Source organism: Triticum dicoccoides, chromosome 1B, assembly GCF_002162155.2.
Source record: "Triticum dicoccoides isolate Atlit2015 ecotype Zavitan chromosome 1B, WEW_v2.0, whole genome shotgun sequence".
Taxonomy (NCBI): Eukaryota; Viridiplantae; Streptophyta; class Magnoliopsida; order Poales; family Poaceae; genus Triticum; species Triticum dicoccoides.
Genome location: NC_041381.1, coordinates 686,949,370 through 686,972,648, shown reverse-complemented (window position 1 = coordinate 686,972,648; position 23,279 = coordinate 686,949,370). Strand labels below are relative to the sequence as shown.

At 47.7% G+C, this 23,279-nt stretch overlaps 1 protein-coding gene across 1 annotated transcript; it reads left to right on the top strand.

Annotated features, from left to right (window-relative positions):
• Nucleotides 1-4,204: 4,204 nt before the first annotated feature.
• LOC119350937 lies at nt 4,205-8,480 on the top strand. Its single transcript, XM_037618539.1, has 12 exons — nt 4,205-4,371; nt 4,760-4,904; nt 5,134-5,174; nt 5,293-5,346; nt 5,450-5,533; nt 5,747-5,832; nt 5,937-6,035; nt 6,806-6,939; nt 7,294-7,335; nt 8,031-8,104; nt 8,183-8,273; nt 8,472-8,480. Exons 1-12 carry the CDS (start codon nt 4,205-4,207, stop codon nt 8,478-8,480), a joined length of 1,026 nt encoding a protein of 341 aa, XP_037474436.1.
• Nucleotides 8,481-23,279: the final 14,799 nt, after the last annotated feature.

Sequence of the window (23,279 nt, the reverse complement as noted above, 5' to 3'; positions counted from 1 at the left end):
GATACATACAATACCCCACATATTAACGGGCGCGGCGTGCCGCAGCGCGGGGTTCGCTAGTTGGCACTAGTGGCGGGATGTATGGAGTGCACGACCACTTGTGCATTAATAAAAGCATGCCACTGGTATTCTAAGTTACCGTGGTGGGCGCGTATAAAAGCCTGCCACTGGTAACCAATTATTAGCGGCAGTCGCCTGGCCCGCCACCATTAACATGTTACCAGTGGGCTGGCTCAACTTGGCCCAAAGACCGCCACTGATAGCCATTTTGCGCTTGCCACTGGTAGCGTTGTCTGCAGTACTGTGCTCCGATGGGGAGGAGAACTACGTGACCCAGTCTCTTCTGTGGCAAAAGTCTTCGTGGCTGGTATGCCACCACTGGTGTCAAGCCATCGTGGAGGCGCGATAGTCGATCCATCTACTGTAGCATGAGGTACTTCTTGGACAGTTATGAGGTATATTTTGGAATAGTTCCTTGGTTATACAATTTCTAAAAATTTAGGGTTCCATTGTATTTCATCCCGGGCCTCCGATTCCTGGAGACCGTCCTGCTTACACATTTTGTGCACGCATGCATGCTTCACAAGTCAGATATCAAGATTATTTTCAACATTTTCCCTCCTAATCTTGACAAGGTGACTCACCAAATTTTCATGGATGACGCTTTCGCAGCGCTTAGCTTCACTCCATCTCACCGCGGACGCCATCACAACACCAATCACGCGACCTTGTCGTGGATGACGCCATCGCAGCGCCGAACTCGACATCACCATCATCGCGTCAACCATGCCATCGCATTAGCGGTCACCATGTCGTCTTGTCGCAGGATCACGCTGCGACTTTTGTTGGCTTCACACCAACTCTTCACGATGACGATGGCATCGCACCACCGCCATCGGCATCGCTGCAACCCAAGTGGTAGCATCGTGCCGCCGTACATCTTCTTAGCGGCAACGTACCGTGTCTCTTGCAACGGCATCGAACCGTCGTCGTGGCAGCGTCGCAACACCGTCTCCTCCTAGTGGCATCACACCGCAACCACCTATTCACACGACATCACACCGGCAAACATCTCCTTGTCGTGCCACCGGTTTCCATCTCGCATGGAGTCCGCCATGTCATCGCCGCCACAGCCACAGTCGCAGCCTCCGCCACCGCCACGCCAGCCACCATAGCCGTCGTCGCCGCCATGGATCAACATGTCTCTGATACCAATTGTTGGAGCCGCCTCCTTGCAACACCTCTTCTTCCTCCTCCTCGAGCTGCCTCGCACAACTCTTTCATCTCTCAATCTCTATGAACTCTCTTGTACTATATCTCTAATGGATTCTCTCAACAACACACACACACACATCGGAGAAACTCAAACACATAGACATATACACATGTACCAAGAAGGAACAGGAAGCTTTGCCGAGAGTCTCTTCTCCTTGATGGACACAAAGACTACATGTTTTCTTCCAGCCCTCACGACCTCTTTTTCTCATTCATTTGCTGAATTATATATACATGGAAGCTGACCATCAGGCACCATTCGGCAACCACATCCGGCCACTAACACCAAGTCTCTAGGCACTAATCATGCCCACTCTCGCCATGCACCAGCACATCCTGGAATCTCTCCATGATGCAGCTCACTCGGCCAACCGGACACTACTCAAACAAACTCAACTAGCATGCATACTAGTTATCTTTTCGTGGCTGAATCTCTCAGTGCACTGCCATCAACAGACCATCCTTGTAGCTAGGCCACTAACTAATCTCTCCATACATCTAACTAACAACTGAATGCATGCACTAACGACATGTACTACTTGTCATTGACCGGCTAGTACTTACACATTGTTCACACCTGCATGCTTCACAAGTCACATGTCAAGATTATTTTCAACAATTTCCCTCCTAATCTTGACATGGTGACTCACCAAATTTTCATGGATGATGCCTTCGCAGCACTGAGCTTCACTCCATCTCACCGTGGATGCCATCACAGCGCCAATCACGCGACCTTGTCGTGGATGACGCCATCGCAACGCTGAACTCGACATCACCATCATTGCGTCAACCATGCCATCGCAGCAGCGGTCACCACGTCATCTTGCCACAGCATCACGCTGCAACTTTTGTTGGCTTCGCACCAACTCTCCATGATGACGATGGCATGACACCACCGCCATAGGCATCGCTACGACCCAAGTGGCAGCTCCGTGCCGCCATACATCTTCTTAGCGGCATCGCACCACGTCTCTTGCAATGGCATCGCACCGTCGTCGTGGCAGTGTCACAACACCGTCTCCTCCCAGCGGCATCACACCAGCAAACATCTCCTTGTCGCGCCACCGGTTTCCATCTCGCATGGAGTCCGCCATGTCGTCACCGTTGCCGCCGCAGCCTCCGTCATCGCCTCGCCAGCCACCATAGCCGCCGTCACCGCCACGTATCAACATGTCTCTGATACCAATTGTTGGCGCCGCCTCCTTGCATCACATCTTCTTCCTCCTCCTCGAGCTGTCTCGCACAACTCTCTCATCTCTCAATCTCTATCAACTCTCTTGTACTATCTCTCTAATGGGTTCTCCCAAGAACAAACACACACACATCGGAGAAACTCAAACACACATACGTATACACATGTACTAAGGAGGAGCACAAAGCTTTGCCGAGAGTGTCTTCTCCTTGGTGGACACAAAGACTACATGTTTTCTTCCAGCCCTCAGGGCCTCCTTTTCTCATTCATTTGCTGAATTATATATACATAGGGAGCTGACCATCAGGCACCACTCGCAGCCACATCCAGCCACTAACACCAAGTCTCTAGGCACTACTCACGCCCACTCTCTCCATGCACCAACACATCCTGAAATCTCTCCATGATGCAGCTCACTCGGCCAACCGGCCACTACTCAAACAAACTCACCTAGCATGGATACTAGTTATCTTTCCGTCACTGGATCTCTCAGTGCGCGCCTTCAAGAAATCATCCTTTTAGCTAGGCCACTAACTAATCTCTCCATACATCTAACTAACAACTGAATGCATGCACTAACGACATGTACCATTTGTCATTGACTTGCTAGTACTTACACATTGTGCACACATGCATGCTTCACAAGTCACATGTCGAGATTATTTCCAACACTGGTCACGCAGTCGTGTTGTCCCCGACTATGTGATGGTATGCCGTGTAGACGGGGGCGTCTTCCTGTAGGCGGGACGATTCGCTTTGGCGTGGGGATGATCTTCACTATGATGCACGCGGTATATTGACGCGGAGCCGAGTGGACCATGCGTGCCCAGCTCGCCGGGACCGAGAGCGCGAAAGGCCGTGTCGCTCGGGATCTTCAGAGCCGATGTGCTTCAGTCAACATATTCGTACATCTCATTTCCCTGACCGATGTGCTTTAATCGGGATGTCCCTACGACTCCTTTCTGTGACTAAGTGGACCGAGAGCGCGACAAGCCGTCTCTTGGAATGCTTGGAAACAAGCCACTGTGTCATGCTCAAGCACTGAGTCTGAGCATAAGGCGTTGACTAATGCTACTGATGAAATCATATGGGTGCAATCTCTTCTTTCATAACTTGGAGCCACTTTTTTTGTAGGGTAATACTTGTCTCATTTATATCATAAAGAACAAAGTAGAAGTCACGTAAAGACCGACATGACAAAACTGAAAAGATAGCAGAACATCTCTGAGCTTGACACCAACGTCCGTCACCTGTCTCCGGCATCACCACAGCAGCCACCGAAGAAAAGAATGATGAATCACCTCCTCACCCGAGCTCGACGTGGCTCCATTGCTGATATGCAGCTTTGCGGACCTCCAAGGTGGCTCACCAAAAGTGAAGCGAGTCGTCCACGTGTGTTATGGTGTGATAACATAGTCGCAACAAATACCTCTCACCAAATCCGGCATTCCATGCTCGGGGCAAGCATATCTTTGTGTTGACGTGTATGGTATTTAAAACGTTTATTGTAGCAATATGAGTCCGGCTAAGTAACGTGTATGGTATTTAAACCGTACAGGGCAGCTGTTAGGTTTGATCTGCTGTGATTGTAATAACGTAAAAGCCATGTACTCTTTCCTATATAAATATATACAATTCACCCAAGCCTTAGGGCTGTGCGATCTCTCCTCCAAAATAAACTCTGGTCATACGTTTACAGGAGGAGACCGGCGATCGGCGGCGCAGCACAGCATAGGGATGGGGAGTTCCCGGAGCAAGCCGGTGCGGGAGCAGCAGCCGGCGGCACCGCCAAAGCCGAAGCAGATGCCGGAGCCGACGCCGGAGCCGAAACCGAAGAAGAAGCATGACACGAAGGTGGAGGTGCCGCCCCTCATCGACCCCCCGCCCAACGCCGCCCGCACCAGGTGCGTCCCCCCTCGCCCACATAGCTTGCTCGTCTCCCGTGAAAAAGCTCGCTGTTGGTTAGCTACTATGCTCGTGGACAGGATTTGACTAGGTGTATCATGCTTTGTGCCGATGTTTCTGCAGATAGGGTTTATTGGGTTTAGAAATTCAGATTCATGCTTTGACTATAGGTGTGTGTTGATGCTCCGTTGATTTGAACCGGAAGGATAGCTTCTGCGGATAAAACTCTAGTTCTCTGAATTGCAGAGCTGTGTCAACGGTGGCTAATTAGTCTACGGATTAAGTTTTATAAAAGTTGATCTACGAATTGATAAGTTCAAAAAAGGAATTAGTCTATGAATTGCATGCACGTGAAGTGACTGATGGTGGTCTTGAGCATGCATGCAGGATGCTGGTGCCAGGGTACGAGCTGTGGTTCGGGAAGCCCTCGCTGCGCGCCCTGTTCGACGACTACTTCAATCAAGCTGGGAGCGTAAACGCAGGGGTCATGCTCAAGATGGTGGAGGATCCTCATGTCGATCTGACCGCAACTGTATCCAGCAACAGTCATTCATGATATCTTTTTTTTTCTTCCAGTTTTGGTTGTGATCATGCATGTGTGGTTTTGTTGGATATATTACTTGGTAGGAGGTCGGTCGACGAAGATCAATGGGTTTTGTGTATGCATTGCTAGCCGTTCTATTTTAAGGATTTAATTTTCCTCTTGGCTATTTTATATATTGCAACAAAAATTCGGTTTTTCCCTAACTATATTTCGCTAGGCGTCACCAGGTGGCGGGGAGGCTCAGCTTCGATGGCAGAGGTAGTCATCATTGCATTGTTTACCAATTGTCATATTTCTTATATACTTACACTTATTAATTATGATATCCCTGTTAACTATACCCTAAACACAATGTGATTTGACTGTGTTTTTGTAGTGATTTGGATAATCCAGATACCTTTGTGCACTTTCTTGTGTCAACGCCGAAATCGTAAGATCTTTATTGTTCGATAGTAAAAACTTTTAAGGATTCCACATTGATGGCCTATGTGCATGTGGATAGTGATGATTTTTCTTATTTTTTTTATATACAGCACTTTGAAGCTCAGATCGAGTGCACATTCTCCTAAATATGGTATTGGTGCCTTTTATGCAATGCCTTTGCATTTTGGAAACAGGTAGGCTGTAATATTTTATTTTATTTTTTGCATCATTTTGGTGCATATACCGTGCAGTGCATGTAGCTGTTACATATATTTTCACTAACTTGTTACCTGATGGTATTAAAAAGACCCTGCACTATATGCATTAGAATATTTTTTCCTGCTATTTGTATCTAAATATGAGTACAAACCATAAGTGACAAAGATGATTTTTTTTCTGTTTTGCAGCATTTGTTCAGAAGACAGTGGTATCATGGGTTTGAGATATGATTCGAAGAATCTATCATTGGGGGCATCTTTTGTGCCATCTCTCTGTAAGGATATACCCACGCTAACTTTAATTGAATCAATTTTACTTAGTTATGTTATTCATATATCCAATCAGATTATACTATGTTCATATTACCTTTCTTTGCAGTATCCGTTGGGGTACCCTCTGTCTCTGTGGTACCCTATGGTGCATGGTTGGTTGGAAGAATAGGGGGATTAAGTGCAGGGGCACAATGCAAGCCCCTAAGTGAGTGTTACTAAACCTTTTCACCACACTATGTTTTTTATACTTTGTAGGGCAGGGGGGCAATACAAGCCCCTAAGTGCGTACATTTTAGAATCCACTTCTTTGAAGTGTAGTTTTTACTGAACCTACTGTCTATAGTGCCACACATTTATTCTACTCTTTTTATACGTGTATATTTTAGAATCCACTTCTTTATTCAACATCGCTCTATATTTCAGAGACTGCGTTTACACTGTTTTATTCACAATGGGAAAGACCATACACATGCACTTGGAGAAAGGTGTAACACTATAGACACTTTTATCTTTTTATGGAAATATAAGCAGAAGACCATACCCACATTTTCTGGAAATAATATAGTTTGTGACCCCGGATTACTCAAAATTAGCAAGCACGTAGTCTAATACATGTATCAACTGGCTATATATTGGGCTTACAATAGGAAAAACTGTGAAGTTGTAGGCTGAAGCATAATACATACTAAAGTATTCTATATTGCTTGCCAATCCTGTTGTTTCTTTAGCATGCATGGATTGTTTCTGTTATGGCTTTGGAGTTTGTTCTTAGCATTCATATGATGGCTTCCTAACAAAGCTGAGATTTACATCCAAATGTTTTGAAAGGCTTTTCCACGAAGAAAAAAGCATTTGGACAAATGTAAATTTCAGATTTGTTTGCACTTGTACAAGTCTTTTGTTTTCTTGTCATGTATGAATTTCAGGGCCTTTATTTATACTTTCATTTGCCCTTTTTTGATGCATCATTTTTAGGTACCGCTGGAAACAAGACTTTTCCTTTTGAGGACTTGAAGAACTGGGATTATGGAATCAGTTATGGTGTGGGTTCAGATAGTCCACTCAGCCCTTCACTAAATTTTTCTCTAGAGCTTCTCAGAAGCACACAGGTTCGTTACAGTTTTTCGTCATTTGTTTATCAAGAAAAGCTTTACACTTTTTGTAACTTACAAAAATCTTTTGATAAGATTGCATACACATAGTGCTGGTGCTTCTGGATACATGAGTATCATCATTGTGAAATATGCCAGAATTTGTGTTGTTTTTCTATGAAAATCTTTGTAAAATCACAGTTAAAGATGCCTTTTATGTATGTTTCTTGCAACGGTCAACTAATTTTTTGTAACAAGATCAGTGGTTTCCAAAAATTGTTACCAAGTAAAACATAACACTAATTTATTGCCTTGATTGAATCATTACACCCTTACCATTGTTGAATCTCATACAATTTCCTTGATGTGCAGCTGGTCGCGTCATTCTATCAGCACCAGGTTGTCCAAAGGCAGGTGAGGAGATATGTTCTATATTATCTTTTGACATAATTCAGTTTTGTACGTTGTTCTGTTTTTATACAGGGAATGGCATGTAATTCTATTTTATTCATGATCCCTAAGACTGATCTGCCTCCCATTTATTCTATATATGTATTTTTTATGTCTGGTCTATTCTCCTCGTCAGTTTACTATATATCAGTTCGACTAAAAAAATAGTATATCAGTTTTTAAGGATTAGCTTAGTTAGTTGTCTTGTTAGAATATATAACATATCATTTAGTAGTTGTATGCATGTTTATTATTGTGTACGTACCTTCCTGGTAATTCCCGTTCTTTTTTGCTTTTAGGATATTTTAGTGTTAAGAATTGCGCTGACATTACATGGTAGCCATTGAATGCATCATCTGTACACTTGAATACAAGTATCCTGAATATTTAGTATTGAGGATTATCACAATTTCTATTATTTGAATTGAACTGATATAGTAAACACATGCGCTAAATTTGATTATAGATATGTATCTTATCCTATGCTATGTGAATGTTAGTAGAATGAGGTACAATTGTGGATAATTGACATAAATGACGGAATTAAAGGATGCACACTCAACTGTGAATAATATGATACTTTATTATTTAGTTATCTCATTGCAAATCACAATTTTTTTAGATTTGATCAAATCTATGTATTTGTGTGTGCCCATTAGGTATACTCTATGATTCCTACGGAAGCAACCAAAATTACAAACTACATTGATTTTGGGCTTGAGCTAGCCACAAGGTAAGCGTATAATGAAATCATGGTTTTCAGTTTTTCATCAACTCAATTGAATTCAATTTTACATGATCTTTTTTGTAGGGTGGGTAAGGATGAACAAACAGATGATGCCGACAATTCCTCGTTTCAGATAGCTGCAAACTGGCAGGCTAATAAGAACTTACTAGTAAAGGTCTGTTACTCATCTTTATTAATATATGCCTCCAATTGCTAATAGCAAAGAGAGGTTCTAGTGCTACAAACACTATGTATGGGTGATATCACGTTACAAATGCAGTAGCACCACTAAATGGTTTTGAATAACTCCCAAAATAATGTGTGTGAAATTATGTAGAGAAATTTTTTAACTAATTTTTTTATTTATACATAGAGAAAATAACTGAAGTATGAAGTGTTGTATTTGTTTATTCCATTATCTCTGATATTCAATGCTCCTTTCTTAATAGGGAAAGTTAGGTCCCTCCAAATCTTCTGTAGCTTTGGCGTTCAAGTCTTGGTGGAAACCCTCGTTTACATTCAGCTTCACAGGTTTGGACACTAACAAATTCATAGATATAATATTTCTTGCAATAGAACACTTCATTACTTCTGATCAAATGGAAAAACAGAAACGCTTTCCCACTCTCTGTAGTGCTTGTAACATGGCACTCCTTTTATTTTAATCTACTGCCAGATATAGTGATATGTATGTAAGGTAGGGGAACCTCCTTCTTGTTTTCCCTCCAAAAAAAGGTTAAATAATGAATGCTCTCGTATCAAAAAAAAATGGTTAATATTTGTTTCGTTCTTCTGTGAGAATTATTCATTATTTATTTTATCTAGGTATATGATGCTTTGTTAAGACAGCTAAGTTTAGTACAAACTTAGTACAAAGTTAGGTCATCTATTTTGGAACGGAGGGAGTACCTCTTAGCACTCTAAGCAGCATAATTTAAATTGCTCTAAATCGATGATGTCACCTTGTTCTTTATATATACTTCCATATAGAGTGTTCTTATGGGATGCTTTTTTGTCCGTCGTTTTGGCAAGTGATAATGCATATTTCTGCACTATATATGGTGAATTAGACCAAAAGCAACAGATGGTAATATTAGCAGCAGTAGTAATGCTCAGTAATGTATACTATCATTCCACGGGAGAAGATATCTTTTGTTTTAGCTGAAATGTTTTTGTTTGAAGTACTAACAAAACACCCACTAATGGCTGCTGCAACAATGTTTCCTATTGGCAGCTGCGAATGATCATTCGAAAGGTACCACCGCGTACGGATTCGGAATCCATGTCGATGATCTTAGAGACCAAGGTTCCAAAACCCAGCTCCAGTAGAAGGATTATACCATTGTTTGTGTCACGGGGCGACACGTCGAACTACAACGTAAATCCTTTTGTCCTTGAGAGGCACATCTGAATCAGTATTTGAATGCAGTTACATGTGCGGCTGTGACACAAATTAAGTAGGACCGAACTGAAGACTAATAGTTTGCGGAAGCACGTGAAGAAGCTTTAGAACAGACATTACATTGATTCAGGGAACTGTAACCACTCAAGAAGACCGTTAGAGCTGGCCTATTGTCAGAAAACATTGTGTTTAATTAGCTTGTAGTAGCGTGGAATCTAGTCTTCATCTCTACGTAGTATTTTCTAAGCCTTTGCTGTGTATTTGAAACATTTGATATTCTAGATTTTCAAGGGAGTTTCGTTAGCAGAGCTCTGCACGCGTCAAAGAGTAATTTCTATTTTGTGCTAAATCTACAACAAGTTACTAATGGCATCATCAACACCGACACTCAAACCACCCGCAACTGTCCGAACCGTGCGGTCTGGAGGTATTTTGCCATCCAACGCGGATCAGTCCGGACGCACTGTTTCCTACAAACCGGAGAGCGGGGCGGCTTTGCGGGCGTCCGTACCCCTGCCACGCCCGCGTCTAACTAACATAGCCCACCTAAAATCCCTCCCGCATAGACGCGGTTTCTCGCCCTACGCTGGACAGCGCCGCATTCATGCTGGCCCAGAGCGGACGCGACCGCTCACTCGCCGACATTGAAGTGGCGTGCCTGCCAAGAGGGCTGTCGTGCCACTTCCCAGTGCACACTACGTCTATACACATTCAAACGGTGCAGTCGAGGAAGCTACTCCGGGAGCACCCGGCCTCGCTGCTTGGCCTGCCCTCCGCCCGCTATTTACACACCGGGCTGGCAGCACAGTCGCATGAATCCACCCTCCTCCACTCTCTAGCTCCTTTCCTCACCACACCCGCCATGGCCACCTCGAGCTCCAAAGCTTTGTGGGAAGGTCTCTCGTCCAAACAGAAGGAGGAGATCGCCGCTATTGCGGGCGGCTGGTAGGGCGCCAGACGGACGAGCTTACCAGAGGCTGGTGTTGCGGATGTGCGTATGGCAGAGGTGGCTGAGACGACGCCACCGTCCGTGCTGACCAATGTAGGCATCACCATGGGCGAGGCCGGTGCTCACTACATGGACATGCTGCTGGAGGAGCGAAAGAGCGCATCCCGACAAGGGCTGGCCGACCAGGCTGACATCCTCCGCCTCGTCGACAAACACCGGCACGAGGAGGAGCTGCTCGCTGCCGGCACGTCATAATGTCGGACGTGGATGTGCCCGAGCAGGAGGCGCTTCTCGAGTCCTATTGCTCCGCCCTCGACATCCACCGCGACTAATGGCTTTACCGCCATCTTCAGGCGGAGTTAGGAGCCGCCTATGGAGTTCAATGATGCGGCGGATGAGGTGTTCAGTAGGAGCGAGGACGAAGACGGGGTCGCCAGCACGGCCGCGCCCCGCCGCCACGACCACGAAGCCGGCACGTCCATGATCGCCCCGGTAGCGGTGAAGAGTAGCGCATGGGAGGTCGCCGATGCTTGTATCCCATGAAGGCCAAGCTTGGTGGGCTCAACATTGTCAACCGATTAGCCGTTGGCCAGCGAAGTGGAGGCGGATAGCTTCACTTCCCCGCGCTCATGGCTGCCGAGGCTCATGGCTAGGTTTAGAGTTCGGTGTAGTTGAAATATGTATAATGTAACGAATTTGCTCCCGTTTAGATGAAAAGTATCCGGTTTTATGTAAAAATTGTTCAAGTATGAACGAATATTATCCCGTGCATTCGGATATGCATCAAATTTGTCCCTTTTCGTTTAAATTCTTCCAAAATGTAATCGGACATATGCGAACAACTTTGGATGACCGGCTCCCGTATTCGTGTCCGCGGACTAGCCCCCCTCCCCCCAGTCCACGGACAAATGCACTGTTCGGATTGGGGGTCGGCATTGGAGATGCCCTAATAAAGGGAGGAAAGCTCCTGCCCATGTCACACATTTTGCCATAAACCCTCCGGCCTTTTTTGATAATTGACCCATAGTCCACCTGTAAGTGACACAAAAAGGGTTCATTTTTTAGGGGTTTTACTGAAACCCCTGCCTTTAAGTGACAAGAATTAAAGAGACCCACCACCCCCTCCCGTCTATTTGGGTTAATTAACCCGCAGTCCAGGGTTCGGCTCACCTGCGGGGCTCCCAGCAGGGATTATCGTGCAGGACCAGTTAGGGAGTGCCACGTGTCCAAGTGGGCCAGCAGCTCTAATTAAGTTAGATTATTTTGTGTTTGTCTGGAAAACTTGCTCCTTGTATGATTCAATCCTTCCTCACCTGGCCTCTGCGCTAAGGAAACACGAGACTGGATGCTATCCCGGAGCCGCGGATAGGTTCTTGCTCGCCCACCGGCGATGTTACTGGCTCGTCTACCGCCGGTAGAGGAATACCGTGCGCGGTTGTATGACACATGCAGCTCAGCTCCTCGTTGTTTCTTTTGTGGATCATGCATCTCTTACCGCATCTCGCTACAGGATCTTGCATGTCGGATTTGTGATGTCAATTAACGCCTCTCCGCCAAATTAATTGAGCCAAAGCACTCCAAATGATGAGATTGGAAGTCGTAGTTTCTTGCCCAGTGGGACGCCGCCGTGTTAATCTCCCGCTGCGGCAAGATTCAGTCGCCCTCTATGATCAAAGTTCCTCTCGCAGTCGCAGTAGACTCCTATAGGATAGTACATCGAAGCCAACAACTGCAACGACGTGCTCGTCGACGGCATCATGTTCACTCTCCTCGGTTGCCGCGGACATCCACGCCGTCCTCGACTGGCCGTAGACGGGCTAGGCGGCCAGCGGCCTCCCGGCTGATGAGCAATAACCCATCGGTGCTAGCCTTCTCCTCACTGCATCCCGTCGCACGTCGCCAATCTGAGGATTAATCCGTCTGTGGTGTGTCCAAATATCCAATTAAACGACGATCATCGATCCAGCGAGAAGCACAGCTTCATGCGCAAGAACGAGAACCTGCTGTGGAGGACGTCAGAGATCCTGAAGTATTTGTCAATCTTGAACGCATCCTTGTCTCATCGTCTTGCGTTTGGCGGCGACGCAGCCCCCATTGGCCCATTCCCCCTTCATTGTCTCCCCCATCATGTACTGATGAAAAGGACCGAAGCAGCAGGAACCAGGCAGAAACAAAATAAATCCAACTTAATTAGAGCTGCGGGCCCACTTAGACACGTGGCACTCCCTTACTGGCCCTGCACGATAATCCCTGCTGGGAACCCCGCAGGTGAGCCGAACCCCGCAGTCCATATATCTAGAACAAATGCTTTTCAAATGCACCCATATCTTTTAAATCATGACTCCAATGTTAACAAATTGTATATGAAATTTGATTAGAAAAAAATGTGAATCTGAATATGATGTTATTTTATCAGTTAATCGTTTTTAAATGCTATTTAGGGTGTCAACTTAATCAATAGCGCATGATCCATATCTTATATACAGAATTTGATTTTAAAAAATGCGTATGCTCTGAATATGATGTTAATTTATCTGCTAAACATTTTTAAATGATATTGAAGGTGCGACCTTAATCAATAGCGCATGATCCATCTTTCTTTTGTGGGGTTTTTGATTATTTGCCACTTCTTATTTTGTACTTTGATTATTTGCCACTTCTTATTTTGGCTTTGGTCTTTTGCCACTCTTTATTTTGCACTTTGTTATTTTGCCCCTGTCAGGTGGGACCCGAGCGGAAACTCCTAAATTACCCTTTGCAGCGTTTTGACCACGATCTCGATCCACATCTCACGCCCATATCCCGTTCGCCGTTCTTCTATCTCGTTCGCGGGCGCAAACACAGGAGACAGCGACGCTCCGGTGACAGTCGACGATCACTTTCTGATGGCCGTCGACGCCGGCGGCTACCTCCCAGCGACGACCAGTGCCGCCTCGCCCTGCTCGCCATCTTCAGCGCATGTGTCAGGGTGGACGGCGGCTCGGCGCTGACATCTCCTGCGACGGCAAGCGTGCATCAACTGGGCTGGGCCACTCGGCCGCGCCGGGTCGAGGCTGCTGCACCCAGAATCTTCCTCATCGGTTGTGCAGCAGCGCGTTGGGATGGAGGTGCCTCATGTGGTATTCCCAGCTCGCCATGAACCTGACCATTTTCGTCGGATAGAGGACTCGGCCTGGGCTCTGTTGCCTCCAGACGGTGCGCACGCGGCTGTGTAGTATGACGCACAAGGCACCGGTGGTTGTACGGCTAGGCACGCCACGCACGCAGAGCGGCAAGCCGCGCTCTTGCCCTACAAGCGTCGGAGCAGCAACATCAAGAGGTGGCGGCGAGCACGGCGCTGCTGTTTATTGAGACGACGCCACGACGGACAGGGCGGACGGGTGAGCAGAAGTCACAATACGTGGTAGTGGCAAGCTGGAGTAGCACGAGGCGAATCAGTTTTAGGAGCAATTCCTCGCCGGACGAACTCAAGCGTATGTTTCAGTCAAACACAGGCACAAAGGGTATACTTGTCCACTGTTTTGTGCATATATTATGCCAATCATTCGCAAGTATTGTTTTTCTGTTAAAAAGTGGCAAAAAATCAAAGTGCAAAGTAAAGAGTGGCAAAAGATCAAAGTCAAAATAAGAAGTGGCAAATTGTCAAAGTACAAAGTAAGAAGTGGCAAATAGTCAAAAACCCCTTCTTTTGTAGTGGCGCCGATCTAGATTGCAAATGAACACCTCAACAAAACCAGATTGGAGATGAAAGAAATCATCGATGACCATGCATGCACACCCGGTAAAACCTTGCACGAAGAAAAGCAAATTTCTCATCTTATGCACACACACACAGAGAGACCTTAGGATTGACCACATTCAAATACATTATGGTTGAGTGAGCACTGAGGCCACCACTAGCGAGAGCAGGAAGAGGCATGAGTGGCAACACAGATGTGATGCCATGTTCAAATAAAAGGATGTGGGCATATTGGAGTCTTGAGTCATGGTTATTCGGTTAGGGGCGTGTGATATTTTTTTTCTTCCATTTCAACGCACGGACTCTTTTGCTAGTGAAACCCTATTAACTCTGTAAGAGCTTAACGAAAATATGTTTGTGTGTGTTGACACCGCCAAAAGAAAAGAATAAAATTTGTACTTTTTTAGTAAACGATCTGACTTTATTTATTTATTGACCAAAGTACATGAGATCGAAAACTGAAATAAAAGTTAAATCAAGCCTCTTCAACGTCATTAACCTCTGAGATTTTGAAGAGCATTAGGAATCGCCCACCATTTGCTGCTCCGCCCGCGGAGCTTCTTGCCTCATTTATGGGGGCTGACGCCTGCCCAGTTCCGGAAGGTCAAAAAAGTTTTTTTTTGAGCCAACCTCACATGCTTTATTCATTGTTCATAATGTTTATAGGAAGAAAATCCAGATCGCCCGGCTGGCCCAACCACACATGACGGTTAAACCCTAGTGACAAAGCATATTTAGCGAGATTGCGAGCCTTGAAATTCAAACTCCTAAACTCATGAACTACTTTACATGAAAGAAAAGCGTCTGCACGGTGTATAATTTCATGCACTATAGCTCCATATCCAACCGCTGAGTTCTTCTGGACATCATCAACCACCCTCTTACAATCCGATGCAATCTGAATCGTGTTAACATATAGATCCTCTGCCAAAGCTTGACCCTCTCGTACAGCAATCGCTTCCAGGGTACTTGCATCAGTAATAAACTTGAGTTTTAGGGCTGAAGCTCCTAAGAATCGCCTTTGTGGTCTCAGCATACCACTCCCGCTGCACCAAATTCCCCTTCCAGGGACATTGCCGCGTCCACATTCATCTTTGCATGTCCCTCAGGCGGAGCCAACCACGCAGTTTGTCTGACGATACAAGATCGCTTTGGTGTTCCCCTATATCCCTTGTCCAACATCTCCAAATCCCTCAAATAGCATGTTATAAAAGAGTTAGTTGAGAAACAAAGTTATCAAGCATTATCTCCACTGTTTCTTCTGAACAAAGTTACCAAACACTTCTGGCCATCACACAATCTATTAATGCATGCTTCCAATCATATTGCGCCGAACAAAAAGCACACACACTCGTCGTTGCCATATTTCGGTGGTGTAATACCCCTGCTGTTGGGATCGATTCATGACATAACCTCCATATAAACACTTTAAGTTTTGAGGGGACCTTTATGTGCCACAAGGAAGTCCAAGCTGCTTCCTCAACTGCCTCATTTTAGTTTCAGCAGAAATTTGTATACTGACGTTACTAAAAAAAATTCCTCGTTCATCTTCCCCCCATGCCCAAAAATCATCAACTCTTCTGGTACAGAGCGGTATCTTGAGTATTATGTTGGCGTCCAAGGGCAAAAAAACTACACGTACCTTTTCTTCTATCCACCTTGCCGAAGTAGCATCAATTAACTCAGCAACACACTCTGGTTTATCCGCAACCAAGCTCGGCATTGGTCTCATAAGGCCCGAACGGGGAGCCAATTCTGGTCCCATATATTGGTTTCCTCACCAGTTCCAATTCTCCATATCAGACCTTGTTCTAGTGCTCCTCTCCCCTCTAGAATAGCTCTCCATATCTGCGAAGGTCTGCCTCCTAACTCTTCCTCAAGGAAAGACGTAGATGCAAAATACTTTGCTTGTAATATTCTAGCACTTAAAGAGGCAGGTGACTGAATTAAGCGCCAAGCTTGTCTTGCCAAGAGTGAGAGATTAAAGAGATCAATATCTCCAAATCCGAGTCCTCCCAAATACTTGGGTTTTGTGCATATATCCCAGGAGATCCAGCAAGGTTTTCTCTTCCCTCTCTTTCTTTCCCACCAAAACTGTCTAATCAAAGAGGTAATGCTTCCAGAAATGCCTCTAGGAAGCCTGAAGCAAGACATAGAGTAGACCGGTATAGCCTGAGCCACCACCTTGATTAACACCTCCTTTCCAGCATATGATAGTAGTTTCTCCATCCACCCCATAATCTTCTCCCCTACCCTATCCCTTAGGTATTTGAAAGTGCCATTCTTGGCGTGTCCCACATCCGTTGGCATCCCAAGATACCGATCGCTTAACTGCTCATCATGTACTTGCAAAGTGTTTTCAATCCCATCCCTTATTGCATGTGGACAACCTTTGCTGAAGAAGACTGAAGATTTCTCATTATACACTCTTTGCCCAGATGCCTTGTAATATGTCTCCAACAAGCCTGACACCACCACTGCCCCTTCTGTACTCGCCTTGAACAACAGTAGGCTATTGAGGGAGTCCCGGACTAGGGGGTGTCCGGATAGCCGTACTATCGTCACGGCCGGACTCCAAGACTATGAAGATACAAGATTGAAGACTTCGTCCCGTGTCCGGATGGGACTTTCCTTGGCGTGGAAGGCAAGCTTGGCGATACGGATATGTAGATCTCCTACCATTGTAACCGACTCTGTGTAACCCTAACCTATCCGGTGTCTATATAAACCGGAGGGTTTTAGTCCGTAGGACGAACAACAATCATACCATAGGCTAGCTTCTAGGGTTTAGCCTCCTTGATCTCGTGGTAGATCTACTCTTGTACTACCCATATCATCAATATTAATCAAGCAGGAGTAGGGTATTACCTCCATCGAGAGGGCCCGAACCTGGGTAAAAACATTGTGTCCCTTGTCGCCTGTTACCATCCACCTAGACGCATAGTTCGGGACCCCCTACCCGAGATCCGCCGGTTTTGACACCGACATTGGTGCTTTCATTGAGAGTTCCTTTGTGTCGTCACCGATAGGCCCGATGGCTCCTTCGATCATCAACAACGACGCGGTCCAGGGTGAGACCTTTCTCCCCGGACAGATCTTCGTGTTCGGCGGTCTTGCACTGCGGGCCAATTCGCTTGGCCATCTGGAGCAGATCGAAAGCTATGCCCCTGGCCATCAGGTCAGATTTGGAAGCTTGAACTATACGGCCGATATCCGCGGAGACTTGATCTTCGACGGATTCGAGCCGCAGCCGAGCGTGTCGCACTGTCTCGATGGGCATGATCTAGCTCTGCAGCCGAACAGTGCCTTGGAGGCCGCACCAGTATCCGCTCCGACCCTTAATCCGGAGCCGGATTCCCCGATCGAGGACAAGTGGTTGGACACCGCCTCAGGGGTTACAATCTCTACGGCGATCAAGCCGAACTCCATCCCTGTCCTGTGCGAAGACCTCGACTCCAGGGTGCCGGACTCCTCTCCAGACTCCGAACCCTCCGCGCCCCTGCCAATCGAATCCGATTGGGCGTTCGTCATGGAGTTCACTGCCGCGGACATCTTTCAGCACTCGCCCTTTGGCGACATCCTGAATTCACTAAAGTCTCTCTCTTTATCTGGAGAGCCCTGGCCGGACTACGGACAGGAAGGTTGGGATGCGGACGACGAAGAAATTCAACGCCCACCCACCACCCACTTTGTAGCCACTGTCGATGATTTAACCGACATGCTAGACTACGACTCCGAAGACATCGACGGTATGGACGACGACGCCGAAGACGACCAAGACCCAGCGCCTACAGGGCACTGGAAGGCCACCTCGTCATATGACATATACATGGTGGACATCCCAAAAGATGGGAACGACGATGGAACAACGGAGGATGACCCCTCGAAGAAACAGCCGAAGCGCCGACGTCAGCGGCGCCGCTCTAAATCCTGCCACAATAAAAACGGTGATTCCGGCACGGGAGATAATAGCACTCCGGACAGTGCCGAAGAGAACCCCCTCCAGCAGGACTCAGCGTAGGAGGGGGAAGAAGCAAGTCCGCACGACAGTGCGGCAGAAAGAGAGGTCGAGGACGATAATTATGCGCCTCCCTCCGAAGATGAGGCAAGCCTCGACGACGACGAATTTGTCGTGCCTGAGGATCCCGCCGAACAGGAGCGTTTCAAACGCAGGCTTATAGCCACGGCAAACAGCCTCAAGAAAAAGCAGCAACAGCTTAGAGCTGATCAAGACCTGCTAGCTGACAGATGGACTGAAGTCCTTGTAGCCGAAGAGTATGATCTCGAACGCCCCTCCAAAAGCTACCCCAAACGCAGGCCGTTGCCTCGACTAGAGGAGGAAGCACCCAAGTCGCCAGAGCACGACATGGCAGACCGGCCACCCCGTGGCCGTGACAGAGAAGCCTCTCGGCCCTCCGCTCAAGCCACACCCCGACGCCGCTCAAAAAGTACCAAGGCAAGGGAAAACGTGCCGGACTTGCGAGATATATTGGAGGATAAGGCAAAACATACAAGATCGATCTACGGATCGCGGGGGCGCCTAGCAACACGGGATGATTACCGTCGCGCCTGATATAGCATAACCAGCCGGGCCGAACACAGTAGACAAAGTTCATATGAGCTACGTCGTGACATAGCCCAATACAGAGGCGCCGCACACCCACTATGCTTCACAGATGAAGTAATGGATCATCAAATCCCCGAGGGCTTCAAGCCCGTAAACATCGAATCATACGATGGTACCACAGATCCTGCGGTCTGGATCGAGGATTATCTTCTCCATATCCACATGGCCCGCGGTGATGATCTACATGCCATCAAATACCTCCCACTCAAGCTTAAAGGACCAGCTCGACATTGGCTCAATAGCTTACCAGCAGAATCAATTAGTTGTTGGGAGGACCTGGAAGCCGCATTCCTTGATAACTTCCAGGGCACATATGTGCGACCACCAGACGCTGATGACCTTAGCCACATAATTCAGCAGCCAGAAGAATCGGCCAGACAGTTCTGGACTCGGTTCCTAACAAAGAAAAATCAAATCGTTGACTGTCAGGATGCAGAGGCCCTTGCAGCCTTCAAACATAACATCCGTGACGAGTGGCTTGCCCGGCACCTAGGACAGGAAAAGCCGAAATCTATGGCAGCCCTCACAACCCTCATGACTCGCTTTTGTGCGGGAAAGGACAGCTGTCTAGCTCGAAGCAACAACTTGGCCAAACATCCTGATAGTCCGGATACCAAGGACAGCAATGGCAGGTCGCGTCGCAACAAGAACAAGCGCCGCATTAACGGCGATAATACTAAAGATACGGCCGTCAATGCCAGATTCAGAGGCTCTAAACCCGGTCACCGGAAGAAGCCATTCAAAAGAAATACCCAGGGCCCGTCCAACTTGGACCGAATCCTCGATCGCTTGTGCCAGATACATGGCACCCCCGAAAAACTAGCCAATCACACCAACAGGGACTGTTGGGTGTTCAAGCAAGCAGGCAAGTTAAGTGCCGAACTCAATGACAAGGGGCTGCATAGCGATGACGAGGAAGAGCCCCGGCCGCCGAACAATAAAGGACAGAAGGGTTTTCCTACACAAGTGCGGATGGTGAACATGATATACGCAACCCACATACCCAAAAGGGAGCGGAAGCATGCACTAAGGGACGTATATGTGATGGAGCCAGTCGCCCCGAAGTTCAACCCATGGTCTTCCTGCCCGATCACCTTCGATCGAAGGGACCACCCCACTAGCATCCGTCATGGCGGCTTCGCCGCATTGGTTCTTGACCCAATTATCGACGGATTTCACCTCACTAGAGTCCTGATGGACGGCGGCAGCAGCCTGAACCTGCTTTATCAGGATACAATGCGCAAAATGGGCATTGACCCCTCAAGGATTAAACCTACAAAGACGACCTTTAAAGGCGTCATACCGGGTGTAGAGGCCAGTTGTACGGGCTCAGTCACACTCGAAGTGGTCTTCGGATTCCCGGATAACTTCCGAAGCGAAGAGTTAATCATTGACATCGTCCCATTCCGCAGCGGCTATCATGCACTGCTCGGACGAACCGCATTTGCCAAGTTCAATGCGGTGCCGCACTACCCATACCTCAAGCTCAAGATGCCAGGCCCTCGAGGAGTAATCACGGTCAATGGAAACACCGAACGCTCTCTCCGAACGGAGGAGCATACGGCGGCCCTCGCGGCGGAGGTGCAAAGCAGCCTCTCACGGAATTGTCGAGTCCGGCCACTAAGCGTGCGGACACCGCCAAGCGCGCCCGGAGTAACCTGCAACAAGACCACCTGGCACGATTCAAGCACGAGTAGCAATCCGGCCCCAACCCCAGCCCTCGCGAAATTGCGAAGCTAGTATTACGCGTACATAATTACGCTCTAGAGATACCATGGGCATATAGGGAGGGGCAAGACAACGGCACGCCAAGAATGCGGCTCGACCGCACCAGGGGCTCCCGTTTGTGTCATTTCTTTTTTTCTTTCTCCTTTTTTCTTCCTTTTTTTACTTTCAGGACTCCGTCTTCGAGCAGTCCTGTCCGGCACTAGAATCGCCGAACTCACGATGCAATAGCCAGGGAAGCAGAAAGCCACGTCCAGTGTTCAGGTGGTCTCTATTACGAGCATTATACATGTTTTACATACCATCCCGCAGCTTACCCCTGAAGGGGGACATGTTAGATAGTCTCATTCCTTGCTTATCGCACTATTTGTATCGTTCTGCTTCCATTGCAGTACCTTTTTGAATAAACAATACATAGCTTTTGCTTATTATTGCTCTACTTTCTTTATACATATACATATGTTCATTTCACGACATGATGCAACCGTACACTTCGGTACGGCCAATATACCAGGGGCTTAAGTATCCCAAAATTACGGTGTGATAAAGTCCGAACACTTTCACAAGTGCGGCACCCCGAACTTATAGCATTATATGAATTGGCTCCGAATCATGTCTTGGGTCAGTAGTTGGGTTTGCCCGGCTCCCGTGTTTTGGTACCTTACGTTCCGCTATATCGGCTAAGGTAGCACCGGGAGAACCACTGCGATTGTGCCCCAGTTATTCTGGGTCGAGCACCTCAGTGGAGAAAGTAAAACTGACCGTCATGATAAGGCGAGAGCCGGTCGCTGTTCGAGAGGTTTTTTCGGGTCCTTAAAGACTTATGCCGCTTAGAGCGAGGAACCGGAATTGTCCGGCCAAGGCATGGATAGCGCCCCGAACTCGGTCTTCCGAATACTAGGGGCTTCGCTGAAATTTAAAATTATAGAATTCTATGGCTAAGTGAGAGTGCTCAAGCATTATAAGTCTGGTTGCCTTGTTCGTTGTGTTGAGCGCCTCCCTAGATGGACCAAAGAATGGGAACAAGAGTGCTCAAGTTTATCCCGAACACCCCAGCACTCGTGGCATGGGGGCTGAAGCCAACAACTTGCCATCTCTCAAATTTGATAAACGGCCGCACAGAAGGTAATATTTTAAATTAATAAGCGTTGTTTAGCGTATATGAACAAGTTTTCAGCGTACAGGATAACAAATGCGAGCCTATTCAAAAATTACATCCTTGGAGCACTCATCCGCTATTCGGCGAGCACCCTTCAGGAGGCCCTCATAGTACATTTCGGGCATGCGATGCTCATGGCCCTTCGGTGGCCCGTCCGTCACGAGCTTCTCCGCATCCAGCTTGCCCCAGTGCACTTTAGCACGGGCAAGGGCCCGATGGACCCCTTCAATGCAGACGGAGCGCTTGATGACTTCAAGCCGCGGACAGGCATCCACCAGCCGCTGCACCAAGCCGAAGTAGCTCCCGGGCATGGCCCCCAATGGCCACAGCCGCACTATCAGGCCCTTCATGGCCTGTTCGGCGACCTTGTGGAGCTCGACCAGCTGCTTCAGCTGGTCGCTTAGGGGCACCGGATGTCCGGCCTCAGCATATTGAGACCAGAACACCTTCTCCGTGGAGCTCCCCTCCTGGGCGCGGTAGAATGCGGCAGCATCAGACGCACTACGGGGCAAATCTGCGAATACTCCTGGAGAGCTCCGAATCTGGGTAAGTAATAGCTAATTGACTTTTACATTCTTGCTTTGCATAAAGAATGCCTTACCCGCTGCTATCTTCTTTAGTGCCTCAATTTCTTGGAGGGCTTTTTGTGCCTCGGCCTTAGCAGCTTTGGCACTCTCAAGAGCCGAGGCGAGCTCGGACTCTCGAGTCCTCGAGTCACGCTCCAAACCCTCGTGTTTTTCCACGAGAGCTTGGAGCTCTTGCCGTACCTTGGCCAGCTGCGCCTCTCCTTTCTCTCGCTCGGTGCGTTCCGTAGCCGCTTTGTTTTCGGCCACGGACACCGCTTCCTTTAGGGTCGCCACCTCGTTCGTGGCCCCTGCAGTACCCATGTTATTCCTGTTATTTTTTGCAACCAAAACCTTTTCTATAAGGTATTTCTTTAATAAGGTATTACTTACCTTCCTTGTCCTCGAGCTGCTTCTTGGCTTGTCCGAGCTCGTTCTCGGACCACTCGAGGTTCTGCTTCAATGTATTGACCTCCACAGTTAGTGCGGCAGAGGTCAGCAGCGCAGCCTGCATTCCCATATTGACATATTTATGTTAGACTCCTGCGTATATCTTTTTAGATACTTAGTCCGACTTTTCTTTCCGAACACCGAACTAAGCATCAGGGGCTACTGTCTATGCGGTAATATTTTTTATATGTTTTAAACTTACCTCAAAGCCTGTTAGAAGGCTGGTACAGGCTTCGGTCAGTCCGCTCTTGGCGGACTGAACTGTCCGGATCACCGCACTCATAACAGTGCGGTGCTCCTCCTCGATGGAGGCGCCGTTGAGCGCCTCCAGTAAGCTATCCGGTGCCTCCGGTTGGACGCCGGCGTCTTACCCTTCTTGCGAAGGATCCGCTGTCCGGACTTCGGAACCACTGATGGTTCCGGCATGGAGTCCGGACGAGGGTCGGGCTTAGAGCCCCTGGGGGTCTTGCCCCCCACGCGCCTGGGGTCCGGGAGGTCGCCTTGTGGCGCCTCCTGCGCTACCTCCTCTTGACCAAGCCCCCCTTGGGGCCCCACCGCGGCGTCGTC